The sequence below is a fragment of the Stegostoma tigrinum genome, chromosome 6 (genome assembly GCF_030684315.1).
Source record: "Stegostoma tigrinum isolate sSteTig4 chromosome 6, sSteTig4.hap1, whole genome shotgun sequence".
Taxonomy (NCBI): Eukaryota; Metazoa; Chordata; class Chondrichthyes; order Orectolobiformes; family Stegostomatidae; genus Stegostoma; species Stegostoma tigrinum.
In genome coordinates, this window is record NC_081359.1 from 113,238,235 (window position 1) to 113,254,003 (window position 15,769).

Sequence of the window (15,769 nt, forward strand, 5' to 3'; positions counted from 1 at the left end):
ACTATCTACAAGATGCGCTGCAGAAGTTCACCAAGATTTCTTCACAGCATCATCTGACCACCACCGTCTAGAAGGACAAGAGTCGAAAATTCATGGGAACACCACTAACTGCAACAAAAACAGAGTGAAAACCAAAAGAACTGCGGATGCTGTAAATCTGAAACAACGACAAAAGTTGCTGGAAAACTTCAGCAGGTCTGGCAGCATCTGTGGCGAGAAATCAGAGTTAACGTTTCAGATATTGTGACCATTCCTCAGAACTCTGGTTCTGATGAGCCACTGCCTGCAAGCTCCCCTCCAAGTCACTCACCATCTTGATTTGGAAATATATCGCTGTTCTTTTAATGTCGCTGGGTCAACATTCTGGAGTTCCCTCCCTAAGGACATTATGGGTCTACTTACAGCACATGGACTGCAATGGTTCAAGAAAGCTGCTCACCACCACCTTCTTAAGGACAACAAGGGATAGAGCAATAAACGTTAGTACAACCAGTGACGCATGTATCCCAAAATTAAAGAAACCCATGTCCATTTCCCCATCACTGACTGTACCCACCCATTTAATCCCCTTCCATATCCCTGTGTGCATTCTTCTCCCCCACATCAGCCTATTGTCCCTATCTCTCTCTCTCTTTCTTCATTGTGGTTTTGTTTTATTTTACCTTGCAGAGTGAAGAGGTTCTGACAGAATGCCGGGTGCGTTTCCTCTCTTTTATGGGTGTTGGCCGAGATGTCCATTCCTTTGCCTTCATTATGGCTGCTGGTCCTGATCAGTTTGATTGTCACATGTTCTGGTGTGAACCCAATGCTGCTGGCCTATCAGAGGCTGTACAGGCAGCGTGCATGGTGAGTGGGTTGGGGGGCACCACATAGCAGGCGTGCTTGTCGGGAGTGTGGCGGGTGACAGTGGAGGGGGCACAGTCAGACTAGGGTTGGGGAAAGATGTTCAGGTTGGTTTGTCTCAGTGGTGGAGGGGGATGGGGGCGGGGCTGTTGGTTGGGAGGGGTTCGAGGTTATTGTGTGAGTTGGGATAATGGATATAGTGCCTGGTCCAGATGATGCATCTGATGTGAAAGCCTTGATGATCTATGCCCATGATGTTGTATCTTTCTTCCTCCCTCCTGCTCTGACTGTTTCCAGCTGCGATATCAGAAATGTTTGGATGCTCGGCCTCCAGGACTTGGCAACTCGCTGACTGTGCCATGTGCAGATTCTGTCGCCAGGAGAGTTGGTTCCAGTGTTAAGAAGGGGGTTCAGTCCCTCCTGGGCTCCTTGAAACCCAAACGCTCTGGATCGCAGACTCCCTAACAGCTCCAAGGCTAAGATTGGACCTGCACTTGTGGACTCTTTCCTCTTAAATAACAAACTGCCAACAAGAACAATTCAAATTCATGTGCCAGTGAGTAAAGCCCACAACTAAAACTTCTCTGTCTGCTTCCTCCCGTTTCTCTCTGTCCTCCCTGTCTACATCTCTCTGTACACTCTGTTTCTCCACTCCCCACACCTCTCTCCCCACCATGTGTCTTTCCAAACATTTTATGCCTTCTCCTAGCCTCTGGCATCTTCTCCTCCCACATCACCCCCTCTCTCCTGGCCCACTGCACCTCTCCTCTCTCTTTACAGGCTGAGAAGACACCAAGAGTTTTCTAGTGATTGTCTCTCCAGGCAGCCTGAATCCAGCATTGCCCCTGCAAAGGGGCTGCTGTCTGGGGGCTGTTGCTGATTTTGGAGCTCAGTACCAGTAAAACCTGATACTTCAGAAAATGTTGATTTCTAAATTGATGTTTTGATTTGTAAAATAATGATGGTTTAGATATCTAGGGGCTGGGCCTGTAGTTGGAAAGCAGTGACAAACCTGGGAGAGCAGAGCATTTCCAGGGCTTGAGTCTGAGGCTAAAGAGCAGCAATGGACCTCCTTCCCCAAAGTTGTAAAGACTTTCAGCATCCGAAGAGTTTGAAAAATCCACAAAATTCCTCCTTTCAAGCAGGAAGTGGAATTTGAGTGCCTTTTTTGTTGGACTGTACAGTTAATCATGAAAACTCTACAGAATATTCCTGAACAACACTACACCTATCCTAGCAACCAGAAACAGTATCCTTCACTATGGCAACACTACAGCTTCCTCCACGGCAACGAACCTCTCTCTCCCATCCCTCCATTTGCTGGCAGCCAGTATTTTCACAGGGATCGATCTGCCTGTGTTCTCTCTCTTTCTGCACTTTTCTTGCTGTTATATGACTGCTCAGACCCTATGGAGAGCTATTCAGGATCAGAAAACCATGGTGATTACACTCTCCATATATCTGTCTGAATCTGAGATGGACCCCAGCCTAGACACTGAAGAACTTGTCGTTTCTAATCACTAGGTCTCTGCACCTTGAACTAGGTTTGCTGTAAGTTGTGATGGGTATGTGATGGAGAATCTTGTTATTCCCACAGTAATCCCACCATATGCAGACAGTGGGAGTGATTCTGAGTCTCACTCATTACCAAACTGGAATCATACTCAAAATCAAGTTGTGGATTTGTGTTAACAAGGTGTAGAGCTGGAAGAAGGTTCTAGCCCTGAAATGTCAGCCTTCCTGCTCCTCTGATGCTGCTTGGCTTGCTGTGTTCATCCAGCTCTACACCTTGTTATCTCAGATTCTCCAGCATCTGCAGTGCCCACTATCTCAGGTGGATTTGTGTATTGTGAATGACAAGCAGTGACTATGGACATGTATTATCACTAGTGAGTTGATCATGCCTCATACTGATCTTATGTTTAAAATGTACCCCCTGCACGTTCGAAATATTTAATTTAAACATGGGATGGGAATGAAACAATGTCAACAAGGCCAATTCGAGGTGACCCAAGAGTGGGAGCTCACTATGGCACTGCACTCATGATCATTAATGTTCAGGGAACTGCTGCAGCCAGGGCTTTGCCCAAGCAACAGTTGTCCCCTACCTCAGCCCTCTCAATGATGGTAGTAATATTGACTCAGCCAGTTCCTGCCTGTCCAACACCATTCCCCCGTCCCAAAATCTCCTGTGACCTGAGCTCAAAAATGATGACTCCTGTAAACTACCTTAAATGTTGGTTTGCATTAAAATCATGTCTTTATTATTGACATTCTGTACCTGTATTTAATGTGCAAACATTAATAATGAGATTTAATTACCATGAGCATTGTAAGGGCGCAGTGGATGTTTACGTGGTACTAACCTCTCACACTTACAACAGCTGCTGGATGCATTACACTCCTGAACTTACACAGGCTCAAAAAACCATGACAGCCCTTAAATGTTGGAGAGGTGGGGGAGGGACTTGTCCCACACTGACCCTTGGGCTATCTGTGTTGGATAATAGATTCCTTGAGTAACAACATTAATTTTCAAACAGAATTGTATGAAAAAAACTGTGGGGCTTAACCTGTGTGTTATTGTGAATTAACAAAATAAACGTCACAGTGTCGTGTCTCCTCATGATTTATTGTGTCAGAGCCTGAGCCTCTCTTCCTGTATAACTTTTACTTATTTTTCCTCCCCTTCTCAATTTCCCTTTTCCCTCCAAATGTTTTTACCTCCACCCTGTTATTCCCTCTTCCTTTTTCTATCATATTGACCTTTGCCTGTTTCTCACTAAAGCCTTTATTAAGAGGGATATAAATTACGTGAGAGGTGAAGTTAAACGTATAGCAGACACTATTTAGGCTTCCATTGAGTATAGTTTTGTGCATCACAATTCAGTCAGAATTTGGAGAGAGTGCAGAAGAGTTTGCAAGAATGGTTCCCGGGATGCAGTGTTTCTGTACTGAAGATAGATTGAAGAAACTGGGACTGTTTTCGAAGAATAGTACAGCACTGGAACAAGCTGTTAGGCTCACCAAGTCTGTGCAAACACATGATGCTTTTCTAAATGAAATCTCTCAGTGTGGAGGCAATCTGTATTCCTATATTCCCTGCCTATTTATTATATCTGTTAAGATGTTTCATTAATGTTGCTATCGTACCTGCCTCCACCACCTCCTCTAGCAGTGCATTCCAGCCACTTACCACCCTCTGTAAAAAATTAGCTTCTCATATCTTCTGTTACCCTAAACCTGTGTCCCTAGTGATTTTTTTTATCTTAAGAAAAAGACTACAACTATCCAACTTTGATGTTCAAGTGAAGACAAACCAAGTTTGTCCACTCTGACCCCAAAGCTAATACCCTCCAAAGCAGGCACTACCCCTTTCTGTACCGTCTCCAAAACTTCCACATTCTTCTGCTTGTGTGGCGACCAGAACCTGAGACAATATTCCACATGTGGCTGAACTGAACTTCCATACAGCTACAATATGACGTGCCAGTTTTTGTACCCTGCCCTGACCTATGAAGACTAGCAGGCCATATGCTGCCTTGACCACCTTATCCACGAATGTTGCCATTTTCAGGAAGTGAAGAGGTGCCGTCAGGAACCAGTTGATTTTAATCAGCTTTTCTGTAGCACGTATCGAAGTCAGATCTAGGTGACAAGTTGCACCCAAACCTAAATCCTGGCAGAATCGCAATCAGATAATCATGCTTCACCTTGTTAAATAACTTCTGATCAATGGACAGGAGGGTGCTCAACAGATCAGTCCTCTGGGGAAAGTGGATCCTCCAGCCTGAGACCTGGATCCAAGGCAAGAAGACAATAGATAACAAAGTGTGGAGCTGGATGAACACAGCAGGCCAAGCAGCATCTCAGGAGCACAAAAGCTGACGTTTCGGGCCTAGACCCTTCATCAGAAGGGGGAGGTGAGGGTTCTGGAATAAATAGGGAGAGAGGGGGAGGCGGACCGAAGATGGAGAGAAAAGAAGATAGGTGGAGAGGAGAGTATAGGTGGGGAAGTAGGGAGGGGATAGGTCAGTCCAGGGAAGATGGACAGGTCAAGGAGGTGGGATGAGGTTAGTAGGTAGGAGATGGAGGTGCGGCTTGGGGTGGGAGGAAGGGATGGGTGAGAGGAAGAACAGGTGAGGGAGGCAGAGACAGGCTGGGCTGGTTTTGGGATGCAGTGGGGGGAGGGGAAGAGCTGGGCTGGTTGTGTGGTGCAGTGGGGGGAGGGGACGAACTGGGCTGGTTTTGGGATGCAGTGGGGGAAGGGGAGATTTTGAAGTTGGTGAAGTCCACATTGATACCATTGGGCTGCAGGGTTCCCAAGCGGAATATGAGTTGCTGTTCCTGCAACCTTTGGGTGGCATCATTGTGGCACTGCAGGAGGCCCATGATGGACATGTCATCTAAAGAATGGGAGGGGGAGTTGAAATGGTTTGCGACTGGGACCCCAAGATGACTTTCCATATTAAGCAGAGGTTCACCTGCACATCTGCCAATGTGGTATACTGTATCCATTGTACCCGGTGTGGCTCTCTCTACATCGGGGAAACCAAGCGGAGGCTTGGGGACCGCTTTGCAGAACACCTCTGCTCGGTTTGCAATAAACAACTGCACCTCCCAGTCGCAAACCATTTCAACTCCCCCTCCCATTCTTTAGATGACATGTCCATCATGGGCCTCCTACAGTGCCACAATGATGCCACCCGAAGGTTGCAGGAACAGCAACTCATATTCCGCTTGGGAACCCTGCAGCCCAATGGTATCAATGTGGACTTCACCAGCTTCAAAATCTCCCCTTCCCCCACCGCATCCCAAAACCAGCCCAGTTCGTCCCCTCCCCCCACTGCATCCCAAAACCAGCCCAGCTCTTCCCCTCCACCCACTGCATCCCAAAACCAGCCCAGCCTGTCTCTGCCTCCCTAACCTGTTCTTCCTCTCACCCATCCCTTCCTCCCACCCCAGGCCGCACCTCCATTTCCTACCTTTCAACCTCATCCCACCTCCTTGACCTGTCTGTCTTCCCTGGACTGACCTATCCCCTCCCTACCTCCCCACCTATACTCTCCACCTATCTTCTCTCCATCTTCGGTCCGCCTCCCCCTCTCTCCCTATTTATTCCAGAACCCTCACCCCATCCCCCTCTCTGATGAAGGGTCTAGGCTCGAAATGTCAGCTTTTGTGCTCCTGAGATGCTGCTGGGCCTGCTGTGTACATCCAGCTTCACACTTTATTATCTTGGATTCTCCAGCATCTGCAGTTCCCATTATCACTCAAGAAGACAATAGTTTGGTGAAGATCTTGTGATTGTGCTGAGGTGCGAGACCAAGCCCCAGTTGTGTTGTAAACAAATGTCCCTTGAGCAGGAGAACAGTAACAGCCCTGCTCCAAGAAAGGGGCAACGCTGTTGTTAAACAGGATCTACATGTCGTCAATTCCCAGGATATCCCAAAATGCCCTTCACAGAGAGCCTGTCCAGCCCTGAAGGACCTTCCCCTTCAGAGATGTGTGAGGTTACCAGTCAGCTCTTCTAAAGTGACAGGATCATTGAGCATGGTGTTGAGAAATTGTTACACTCTGTTCTAAATGCTGTAATAGCACAACATTTTGAAAAACAGTGTGATTGAGCAGAGTCAATGTGACTTCACAAAGGACAATCCATGCCTTTTAAATTTATTAGATTTCTTTGTGTAGGTAACAAACAGGATGGGTAAAGAGAAAGCAGTGGATGTATTATGTTTGCATTTTCAGGTGTTTGATCAAAAAAATCATGCATAATACTACTTAATGAGAGTCCAAGGTGTTGGAGGTAGTATGTTAGCTTGGATAAAAGATTGTCTAAATAATAGAAGACAGAGATTGTGATAAGGGCATTTCTAGGATGGCAACCTGTGACTTGTGGATTGCCACAGGGATCAATGCTGCGGCCACCATTATTTACAATATTTATTAATAACATGGATGACAGTACTGAATGTGCCCTCACCATGTTTGTGGATGGCAAAAGTAAGTGAGAAGGCAAAATGACACCAAGCCTGCACAGGGAGAGAGATGATAGGTCTAGCGAGTAGGCAAAAACTTGGTAAATGGATTATGATGTGGCAAAACATGAGATTATGCATTTTGGCAGAAAGAAGAGAATGGAGAAAGGCTGCAGAAAGCCACAAAACAGGGGGATTTGGGAGTCCTCATTTCATGAATCACATAAAGTTAACATCCAAGTTCAGCAGATTATAGGGAAGACAAATGGAATGTTAGCCCTTATTTCAAGGTAATGGAGTATAAAATGTAGGTAGCATTTGGTAAAATTAGACAAGGCATTACTTTACTTTGTCTACAGCTGGAATGCAGTGAAAAGTTTGAGCCCCACATCTAAGGAAACAGACCCACATTGGGGCAGACCAGAGAAGGTTCACTCAGCTGACCCTGGGTATGGAGGGGCTGGCCTATGAGGAGAGTTTGAGTAGGTTGGGGCCGTGCTCATTAGAGTTTAGAAGAATGAGTAGTGATCTTATTGAAACGTACAAGATTCTTAGGGGATTTGACAGGAGAGATGTGAAACAATTGTTTCCCCCTTGCAGAAAATCTAGGACCAGAATAAGGGGCCAAATATTTAAAACAGATGAGAAATCGCTTGAAGGCGAGTGAAACTGGGATTCTTTACCACGGGGGTTGTAGCGGCTGGATCGTTAAGTATATTCAAGGCTGAGATCAAGAGCTTTTTTAATTTGTAAGGGAATCCATGTTAAGGGGTAAAGGCAGGCACAGGGAGTTGAGGATTATCAGATCAGCTATGAACTTATAGAATGGCAAGGTCGACTTGATTGGCTGAATGACCTACTCCTGTTCCTTCCTGTCATTCCATCTCTTCCATTCTCCAGACTAACCCCATGGCAGATCAACTGCAGAACTTTCTGAGTACTGTCACTGGACAGAGAGAACAGAGCAGTGTTATAGGCTGAGGCATGAGCCCTGATTCCCTCCGGATCCAAGAATGAGGGAGCTGTCATCAGTGAGCAACACAAGGAGCTGCTGACTGACCCCTGCCTTTTCTCCAGCGAGTAAAAGAAGGGGGAAACCACAGTCCAGATCCCAGAGGAACCAGATCCGTGATGTCAGGTATGCACTGCAGGACTCTCAACGTGCCCTTCCTTGTTTCATTCACACCCCCACAGGTCCACAGTGGGTTGACTGAGACACTAAAGGTCCAAGCACCTCCTGCTGGAATCACTGGAAATCAGTGAGATTGCTTGGGCTGAACTGTGCAAGTGCCTTGCCTGTGGGCTGAGTGAGATACTCGTGTTACAATTGCTGTAAGCATTCCAGTCAACTTTTTAGCCTCCACTTTGTGCCAGTTTATGATTATAACAATGAATTTGTGTCTCTTTGTTGATCGCTGTGTATATCCAGACAGAAGACATTGATGGGGCACTTGTTCATGTCTCGTCATAGCCTCAGGGAAGGAAAGCTTCTCCAGCCAAGCCAGAACAAGGGGATAAGGCCCAGAACCACTTGCTCCCCAGCAGCACGTCATTAAAAGTAACAGTAAACAGAGGCCAGCTCCATCCACGCCAGTTGGTGATCAGTATGTCGGCTGTAACACAGAAGCTGCTGGAATGCAGCTGAGGCGTCCCCTGGAAACGTACAGGCAGTAAATTCTGATTGCCAGGCCTCATGAAGGTGATGGAGTCAGGATATAGATTCTACAATATAGTCAACATGTCAAAGTGATAGGGTTAGTTAGGAAAAGTACACATCCTTCATATTAATTAACATTAATGAATGGAAGAGGAGGCCTTTTCTCAGCTCAGCTCAGAACTCCTCCCCTCTCTGGGCCCCAGCCTGAGCAGTAACAGTGAGGATGTCAAATGTAGGACCAACGAGTGCCTCTCTCTGTTGAATAATCAACACAACTCACTCGTCAGTCAGTGTTGGACCTTCCGAGCCTCAAAGCTTCAGACTTCAAGTTCAGGAAAGTGAAACAGCAAACCAAATCCCAGTTTCCAACCATCATCTGGAATCCTTTCCTGTCCAGAATCCAACTCTATAGCTTTGTAGATACCAATGACTGATACCAGCTTTACGCTTGTAGATTTTATTAAATGTATTTAAGTTTGACAAGCTGCTATGCTAGGATTAAAAACCCATGTCCACAGACCATTACTATCCAGGGACATGACCAGTATCTGTGCATCTTGTAGATGCTGCTTCTGTGTACTAGCAGTGAAGGGGTCATGTATATTTCTGCATTATGCATGCTCTTGTATTTTTTTAGACAGTAGTAGATAGGAAGGGTTGAGGCAAAGGACATTGCGGGGGCATGGGTTGTACCACCCTCCTTCCCCTGGCTGACCTTGTTCTCAGTCATTGAACAATTCTCCTTTGACAAAAGGAGGAGTGGCGCTTCTAAATAAAACGTGGCTAGTTGGTAATGATAATCAAACAACAAACCTCATTTGCTGGAAATCTGAAAGAAAAACACAAATCGCTATAGAAACTCCATAGGATTGGCAGCTGCCAGATGCTTTCTGTGCTGCTTCTGTGAAACTCAGTAGAGTCTTTGCAGACATATTGAATTTCCTTAGCCTTCTGAGGAAGCAGAGGTGTTGGTGAGCTTTCTTGACCGTAGCGTTGATGTGGACAGACCAGGACAAATTGTTGGTATATTTACTCCTAGGAACTTGAGCACTGTATCATCTCCAGCTCAGCACCACTGATACAGACAGGGGTGTGTACCGCACTCTGCTTCCTGAATTTGATGGCCAGCTCCTTCATTTTATTGACATTGAGGGAGAGATTGTTGTCCTTATATCAGGCCAGAGGAAGTGAATGAGGTCCTTAATACATACTTTGCATTAGTATTCACCAAGAACATGGGTGATGGTAAAGATTGGGGAGGGGTATTTTGATCATTTAGAGCATGTATATTTTAAGGAGGTGGTGGTATTGGAGTCATGGAAGAACATTAAGCTAGATAGGTCTAGGGCCTGATGGATCTATCCCAGGATACTAAGGGAAACAAGAGAGGAGACTGCTGGGTAAAAACCATATGAATTTTGGCTGTTGTAAGTCAGAAACAACAAACTGAAATTGATGGAAAAGCTCAGCAGGTCTGGCATCATCTGTGGAGAGAAAACAGTTGACATTTCAGGTCAAATGACCCTTCCTCAGAACAGGAGATTGCTGGGGACATGATAGACATCTTTGTATCCACAGGTGAGGTCCCAGAAGACTGGAGAATAGCCAATGTTGTTGAAATTACTACAGAAGATTCTTAGGGGCAAGATTTACTCACATTTTGGAAATACTAGGGATAGGCAGCATAGCTTTTTGGGGAAGTGACAAAGATGATTGATGAGGGTAAGGCAGTGGATGTTGTCTGCATGGACTTTAGTAAAGCATCAAGGTCCCTGATGATGGTCGGGTCCTGAAGATTAAGTCACATGGGATCCAGGGTCAGCTGGTATGTGTATGTCGTAGAATTCAGTGGGTAGTTGTGGAGGAATATTTTTCTGACTGGGGGTCTGTGACCAGTGGTGTTCTGCAAGGATCAATGTTGGGACCTCTGTTGTTGGTAATATATATAAATTATTTGAATTAAAATACCAGTGGTCTAATTAGAAGTTTGCATACAACACAAAAATTGGTGGAGTTATGGATAGTGAGCAAGATTGTCAAAGAATGCAGCAGGACATAGATCTGTTGAAAAGTTGGGTGGAGAAATGGCAGATAGCATTTAATCTGGACAAGTGAGAGGTGATGGATTTTGGGATTTTAAATACAAGAGGAAACTGTACAGTAATTGACCCTTGGGAGTGTTGACATACAGAGGGATCTCAGGATGCAAGTCCGTAGCTCCCTGAAAGTGGCAACACAAGTGAATAAGGTGGTAAAGAAGCTGTACAGCATGCTTACCTTCACTGGGTGGGGCAATGAATCTAAAAATTGGCAAGTCATGTTGTAGGTTTATAAAACTTCAGCTTGGAGTAACATGCGCAGTTGTGGTCGCCATACTATTGGAAGAATGTGGGCGCTTTGGAAAGGGTGCAAAGAGATTTGCCAGGATGTTACCTGGATTGGAGTCTATTAGCTATAAGGAGAGGTTGAACACACATCGACAGTTTTTCGGTTGACTGTCAGAGGCTGAGGTGGGGGTGGGGGAGGGGCGCGATGTGATAGAAGTGTATAAAATTATGAGGTATGAATAGAGTGGAAATGTCAAGTACTAGGCAACACAGGCTTAGGGTGAGAAGGGAAAAGTTTAAAGGAGATGTGCCAGGAAAGAATTTTTTTTAAACAGAGGATGATAGGTGCATGGAACATGCTGCCAGGGGAGATGGCAGAAGCAGATGCAGTAGCAATGTTTAAGAGGCATTTAGACAAACACATACAGGAAACAGAGGGATACAGACCATGTACAGGGAGATGGGATTAGCTTTAAAAAGGTATCGTGGACTGTAAGTCCTATTCGTGTGTTGTACTGTTCTATGTAACCTTGCCAAAAACAAACTATGAATACTGGTCAGTGAAGGTGAAACTCAGGGGAAACAAAACAGGGACAGAGTTCACACTCTGAAATTATTGAACTCCATGTTGAGTCCAGAGTCTCGAAAGTGCTGGAAGGGAAAGTTTTCTTGGACTTGAATCTCTGTAGCGGGTCATATTGGGAAACAGTTTGAAATTTTGCATTGACACTAAGATCTTTTTAACTGTATTACACACAGAGAGAGAAAGAGATTGGTTTGCTTGGTTTCTTTCTTTTGTGTTTTGTTGTTAGAAACAACACCTACATAGCCTTGTAATTTAATCTAGCATGCCAGGTTTCATTCCAGAATCCAACTTGCCTCGAATTATCACAAGCTGGGATCACACAATGGCAAAAGACCACTGCTATTCCCCTTATGTCCCTCATGATTTTAGAAACCTCTACACGGTCACTCCTCAACCTCCTATGCTCCAGTGAAAATGGCCCAGCATATCCAGTCTATTTTTATAACTCAGACCCTCCTTTCCTGACAATATTCTGGTAAATCTTTTCTGAACCCTATGTTTAATAATATCGTTCCTATAACAAAGTGACCAGAACTGCACACACTAGAACAGGCCTCACCAACATGCTGTACAACCTCGATATGTTGTCCCAATTCCTATACTCAAAGCTCTGAGCAATGAAGGCAAATATGCTAAACACCTGCTTAACCACCCTGTCTATGATACAAATTCCAAAAGAATTATGTACCTGAACTCCTTGGTCTCTCCGATGGCCCTACTGTTAACTGGAGAAGTCCTGTTTATACAATTCCTAAAACTCCCATGGCTACCTTGACTACACCTTCTCTCACCCACCCTTGTGCAAGAATGTGATCTAATATTCCCAATTCCTCCACCTCCGCTGCATCTGCTCCCAAGATGATGCATTCCATTCCCAGACATCTTCCTACTTCAATGACTGCCCCCCCCCACCCACAGTTGATCAAGAATGCCCTCAACTGCATCTCTTGCATTTCCTGTACTTCTGCCCTCAAACCTACTCCTCCATCAAAAATAAGGACAGAGTACCCCTCGTCCTTGCATACCATCCCACCAACATCCATATCCAGGGTATCATCCTCCTCTACTTCCATCACCTACAATCGGACCCAACAACCAAACAGCTGTTTCCCTCCCCACTCCTATCTGCCTTCTGTAGGGACCACTCTCTCTACCACTCCCTCGTCTGCTCCACATTCTCCACTAACCCCACCAGCCCACAACCGCAGGAAGTGCTACACCTGCCCCAGCACCTCCCCCCCCTCACCTCCATCCATGGCCTAAGACAGTTTCCAAATCCAGCAGGTGGTTCATCTTTACATCTTCCAACCTGCGCCACTGAACCTACTGCTCCTGATGTGGCCTCATCTACATCAATGAGGCCAAGTGCAGACCCAGTGACTGATTCGTGGAGTACCTGTGCTCTGTACGCAAGAAACAAGCACCACCTTCCAGTTGCCAGCCATTTTAACTCCCCCTCCCACTCCCACTCCCAGGATGACATGTCCACCTTGGGCCTCCTCCAGTGCCACAATGACACCACCTGCAAACTGGAGGAGCAGCACCTCGTAGTCCACCTTGGGACCCCACAACCCGATAGTCTCAACATAGCATTCAGCAGTTTCAAAATCTCCCCGTCCCTGGCCTCATCCCATGTCCAACCCTCCCTCTCATCCCCGCCTCTTTTGTCTAGGAAAAAGGCTCTCCCTATCCACCCTATCTAACCCTCTGATTATTTTATATGTTTCAATTAAGTCACCTCTCAACCTTCTCTCTCTAATGAAAACATCCTCAAATCTCTCAGCCTTTCCTCATAAGACCTTCCCTCCATACCAGGCAACATCCGGGTAAATCTCCTCTGCACCCTTTCCAAAGCTTCCACATCCTTCTTATAATGCGGCGACTAGAACTCTACACAATTCTCCAAGTGTGGCCGCACCAGAGTTTTGTACAGCTGCAACATGACTTCATGGTTCCGAAACTCAATCCCTCTACCAATAAAACCTATCACACTGTACTGTACACCTTCTTAACAGCCCTATCAACCTGGGTGGCAACTTTCAGGGATGTATGCACGTGGACACCGAGATCTCTCTGCTCATCCACACTACCAAGAATCTTACCATTAGCCCAGTACTTTGCCTTCTGGTTACTCCTACCAAAGTGCATCACCTCACACTTGTCTGCATTAAACTCCATTTGCCACCTGTCAGCCCAGCTCTGCAGCTTATCTATGTCTCTCTGCAACCTACAGCATCCTTCGTCACTATCCACAACTCCACCGACTTTAGTGTCATCCTCAAATTTACTAACCCATCCTTCTACGCCCTCATCCAGGTCATTTATAAAAATGGCCCCAGAACAGATCCTTGCGGTACACCACTCGTAAGTGAACTCCAGGATGAACATTTCCCATCAACCACCACCCTCTGTCTTCTTACAGCAAGTCAATTTCTGATCCAAACCGCTAGACCACCCTCAATCCCATGCCTTCCAGCTTTCCCTTTCTTGCCCACCTATCCGCCCCACCCTTCCCACTGACCAATCCCCATTATCCCATACTTGCATTCACCTATCACCATCCCACCTATCTTCCCCCAGCCCCACCACTGGTCTCTCTATGTATTTCCCAGCTTCTTCCCCCCTCCCCTGTTCTGAAAAAGGATCCTGACCTGAAACATTGACTTTCCTGCTCTTCTGATGCTGCCTGACCTGCTGTGTTCCTCCAGCTCCACACTGTTTGACTCTAACTCCAGCATCTGCAGCTCTTGCTAAGTCCTCGCATTTATCCAAAATAAACTCCACCTGCCATTTCTCAGCTCATTGACCCAATTGAGCATGATCTCTTTGTAATCTTAGATAATTCTTCACTGTCCACTGTACCATCAATTTTGGTGACGTCTGCAAACTTACTAACCATGCCTTCTATATTCTCATCCAAATAATTTATAGAAATGACAAACAAATTTCTCACATCAGTTTCCTGTGTTTACCCCAGAATCCTTGAATTCTCTACTGATCAAGAATCCACATCAGCCTTAAACATACACAAGTTCTCAATGGAAAGATCATAAAGATGGTTAAAAATGTTCGTGATTCAGGGAGTGGACTCCTGGCCCAGGAAGTAGGCACAGAAACAAGACAATGAAAGAAGAGTTCACCATTGTACCTTGTCTAAAATTAATTTGAAATTCATGCAGGTTAGTTTGAGCTTGGGATAGGATAACAGGTCAACGCATTGTGGGCCAAAGGGCCTGTACTCTGCTGTACTGTTCCATGTTCTATGATCATTGAGGTGATGTGTGCAGGAGGATAAAACAGTGTGTTCTCATTCTAGCCGATGGTACCAAAGGACATGTCAGAACCCAGAGTGGAATCTGCCTTAATAGATCATAGGGCGAATTTGTAGCCAGTGTGGTAGTTAATCATTGAGACAGTTACACAAGGATGCAGACAGAAACATAGAAAATAGGAGCAGGAGTTGGCCAGTCACCTCTTCAAGTTTACTCCACCATTCAGTGTGATCATAGTTGTCACTGAACCCAGTTCCCTTTTCCTTTTTCTCTTTGTGTACTTTGATCCCTTTACTTAATCTAACTCCTTGAAAACGTTGTGTTTTGACCTCAAACACTGTGTGGCAGACCTCAGCTCAGTCCTAAAGTGTGCACTCTGTATCCTTAGACTGTGATCCATACTTCTGTACAATCATTGGGAACATCTTTCCTGCATTTACCCTGTCCTAGTCCTCTTAGAAATCTATAAAATTCTATGAGATCACCCCTCAGTCTAATCAGCTCCAGTGAATATACTCCTAACCGACCAGAGTCTCTTCATACCCCAGGAATCAGTCTAGTAAATTTTCAGTGGCAGTCCCTTGCTTCCTCAGGTAAGGAGATGAACACTGCACAGAATACCCAGGGTGTGGCCTCACCAAGGCCCTGTATTTTTGCAGCAAGACATCCCTGCTCCTGTACTTGAACTGTCTCACCACAAAAGTAAACATACCATTTGTCTTCTTCACTAAAAAAACCCTTAAACAGCATCTTCCAACCCTATGACTACCGTAGAAGGACAAGGGCAGCAGATACACAGGAACACCACCCCCTCCAAGATCCCCCTTCCAGCCACTCACCATTCTGACTTGGAAATACATCCCCATTCTTTCACTATTGCTTGATCAAAATCCTGGAAATCTCCCCAAGGGCAGTGTGGATCTGCCAGCAGCACATGGACTGCAGCTGTTCAAGGCGGCAGCTCACCCCCACCTTAAGGGGGCAACCAGGGGTGGGTATTAAATGCTGGACCAGATGGTGATGACATGTTCTATGAATGAATGAAAAAAACACCTGCAGCACCTGTGCCATATTTGGGCCTATACTTGATAGAGTTTCGAAGA

The 15,769-nt window shown here is 45.7% G+C and overlaps 1 protein-coding gene across 3 annotated transcripts in view; it reads left to right on the plus strand.

Annotated features, from left to right (window-relative positions):
* The window catches only part of apbb1 (amyloid beta (A4) precursor protein-binding, family B, member 1 (Fe65)), a 124,764-nt gene extending 121,292 nt beyond the window's left edge, over window positions 1–3,472 (plus strand). For all 3 annotated transcript variants that reach the window (XM_059646897.1, XM_059646895.1, XM_059646896.1), the window contains 2 exons: window positions 670–846; window positions 1,141–3,472. In XM_059646897.1, coding sequence (XP_059502880.1) covers window positions 670–846; window positions 1,141–1,308 — 345 coding nt within the window. In that variant the 3' untranslated portion in view covers window positions 1,309–3,472. The remainder of the gene's footprint in view (window positions 1–669; window positions 847–1,140) is intronic.
* Window positions 3,473–15,769: the final 12,297 nt, after the last annotated feature.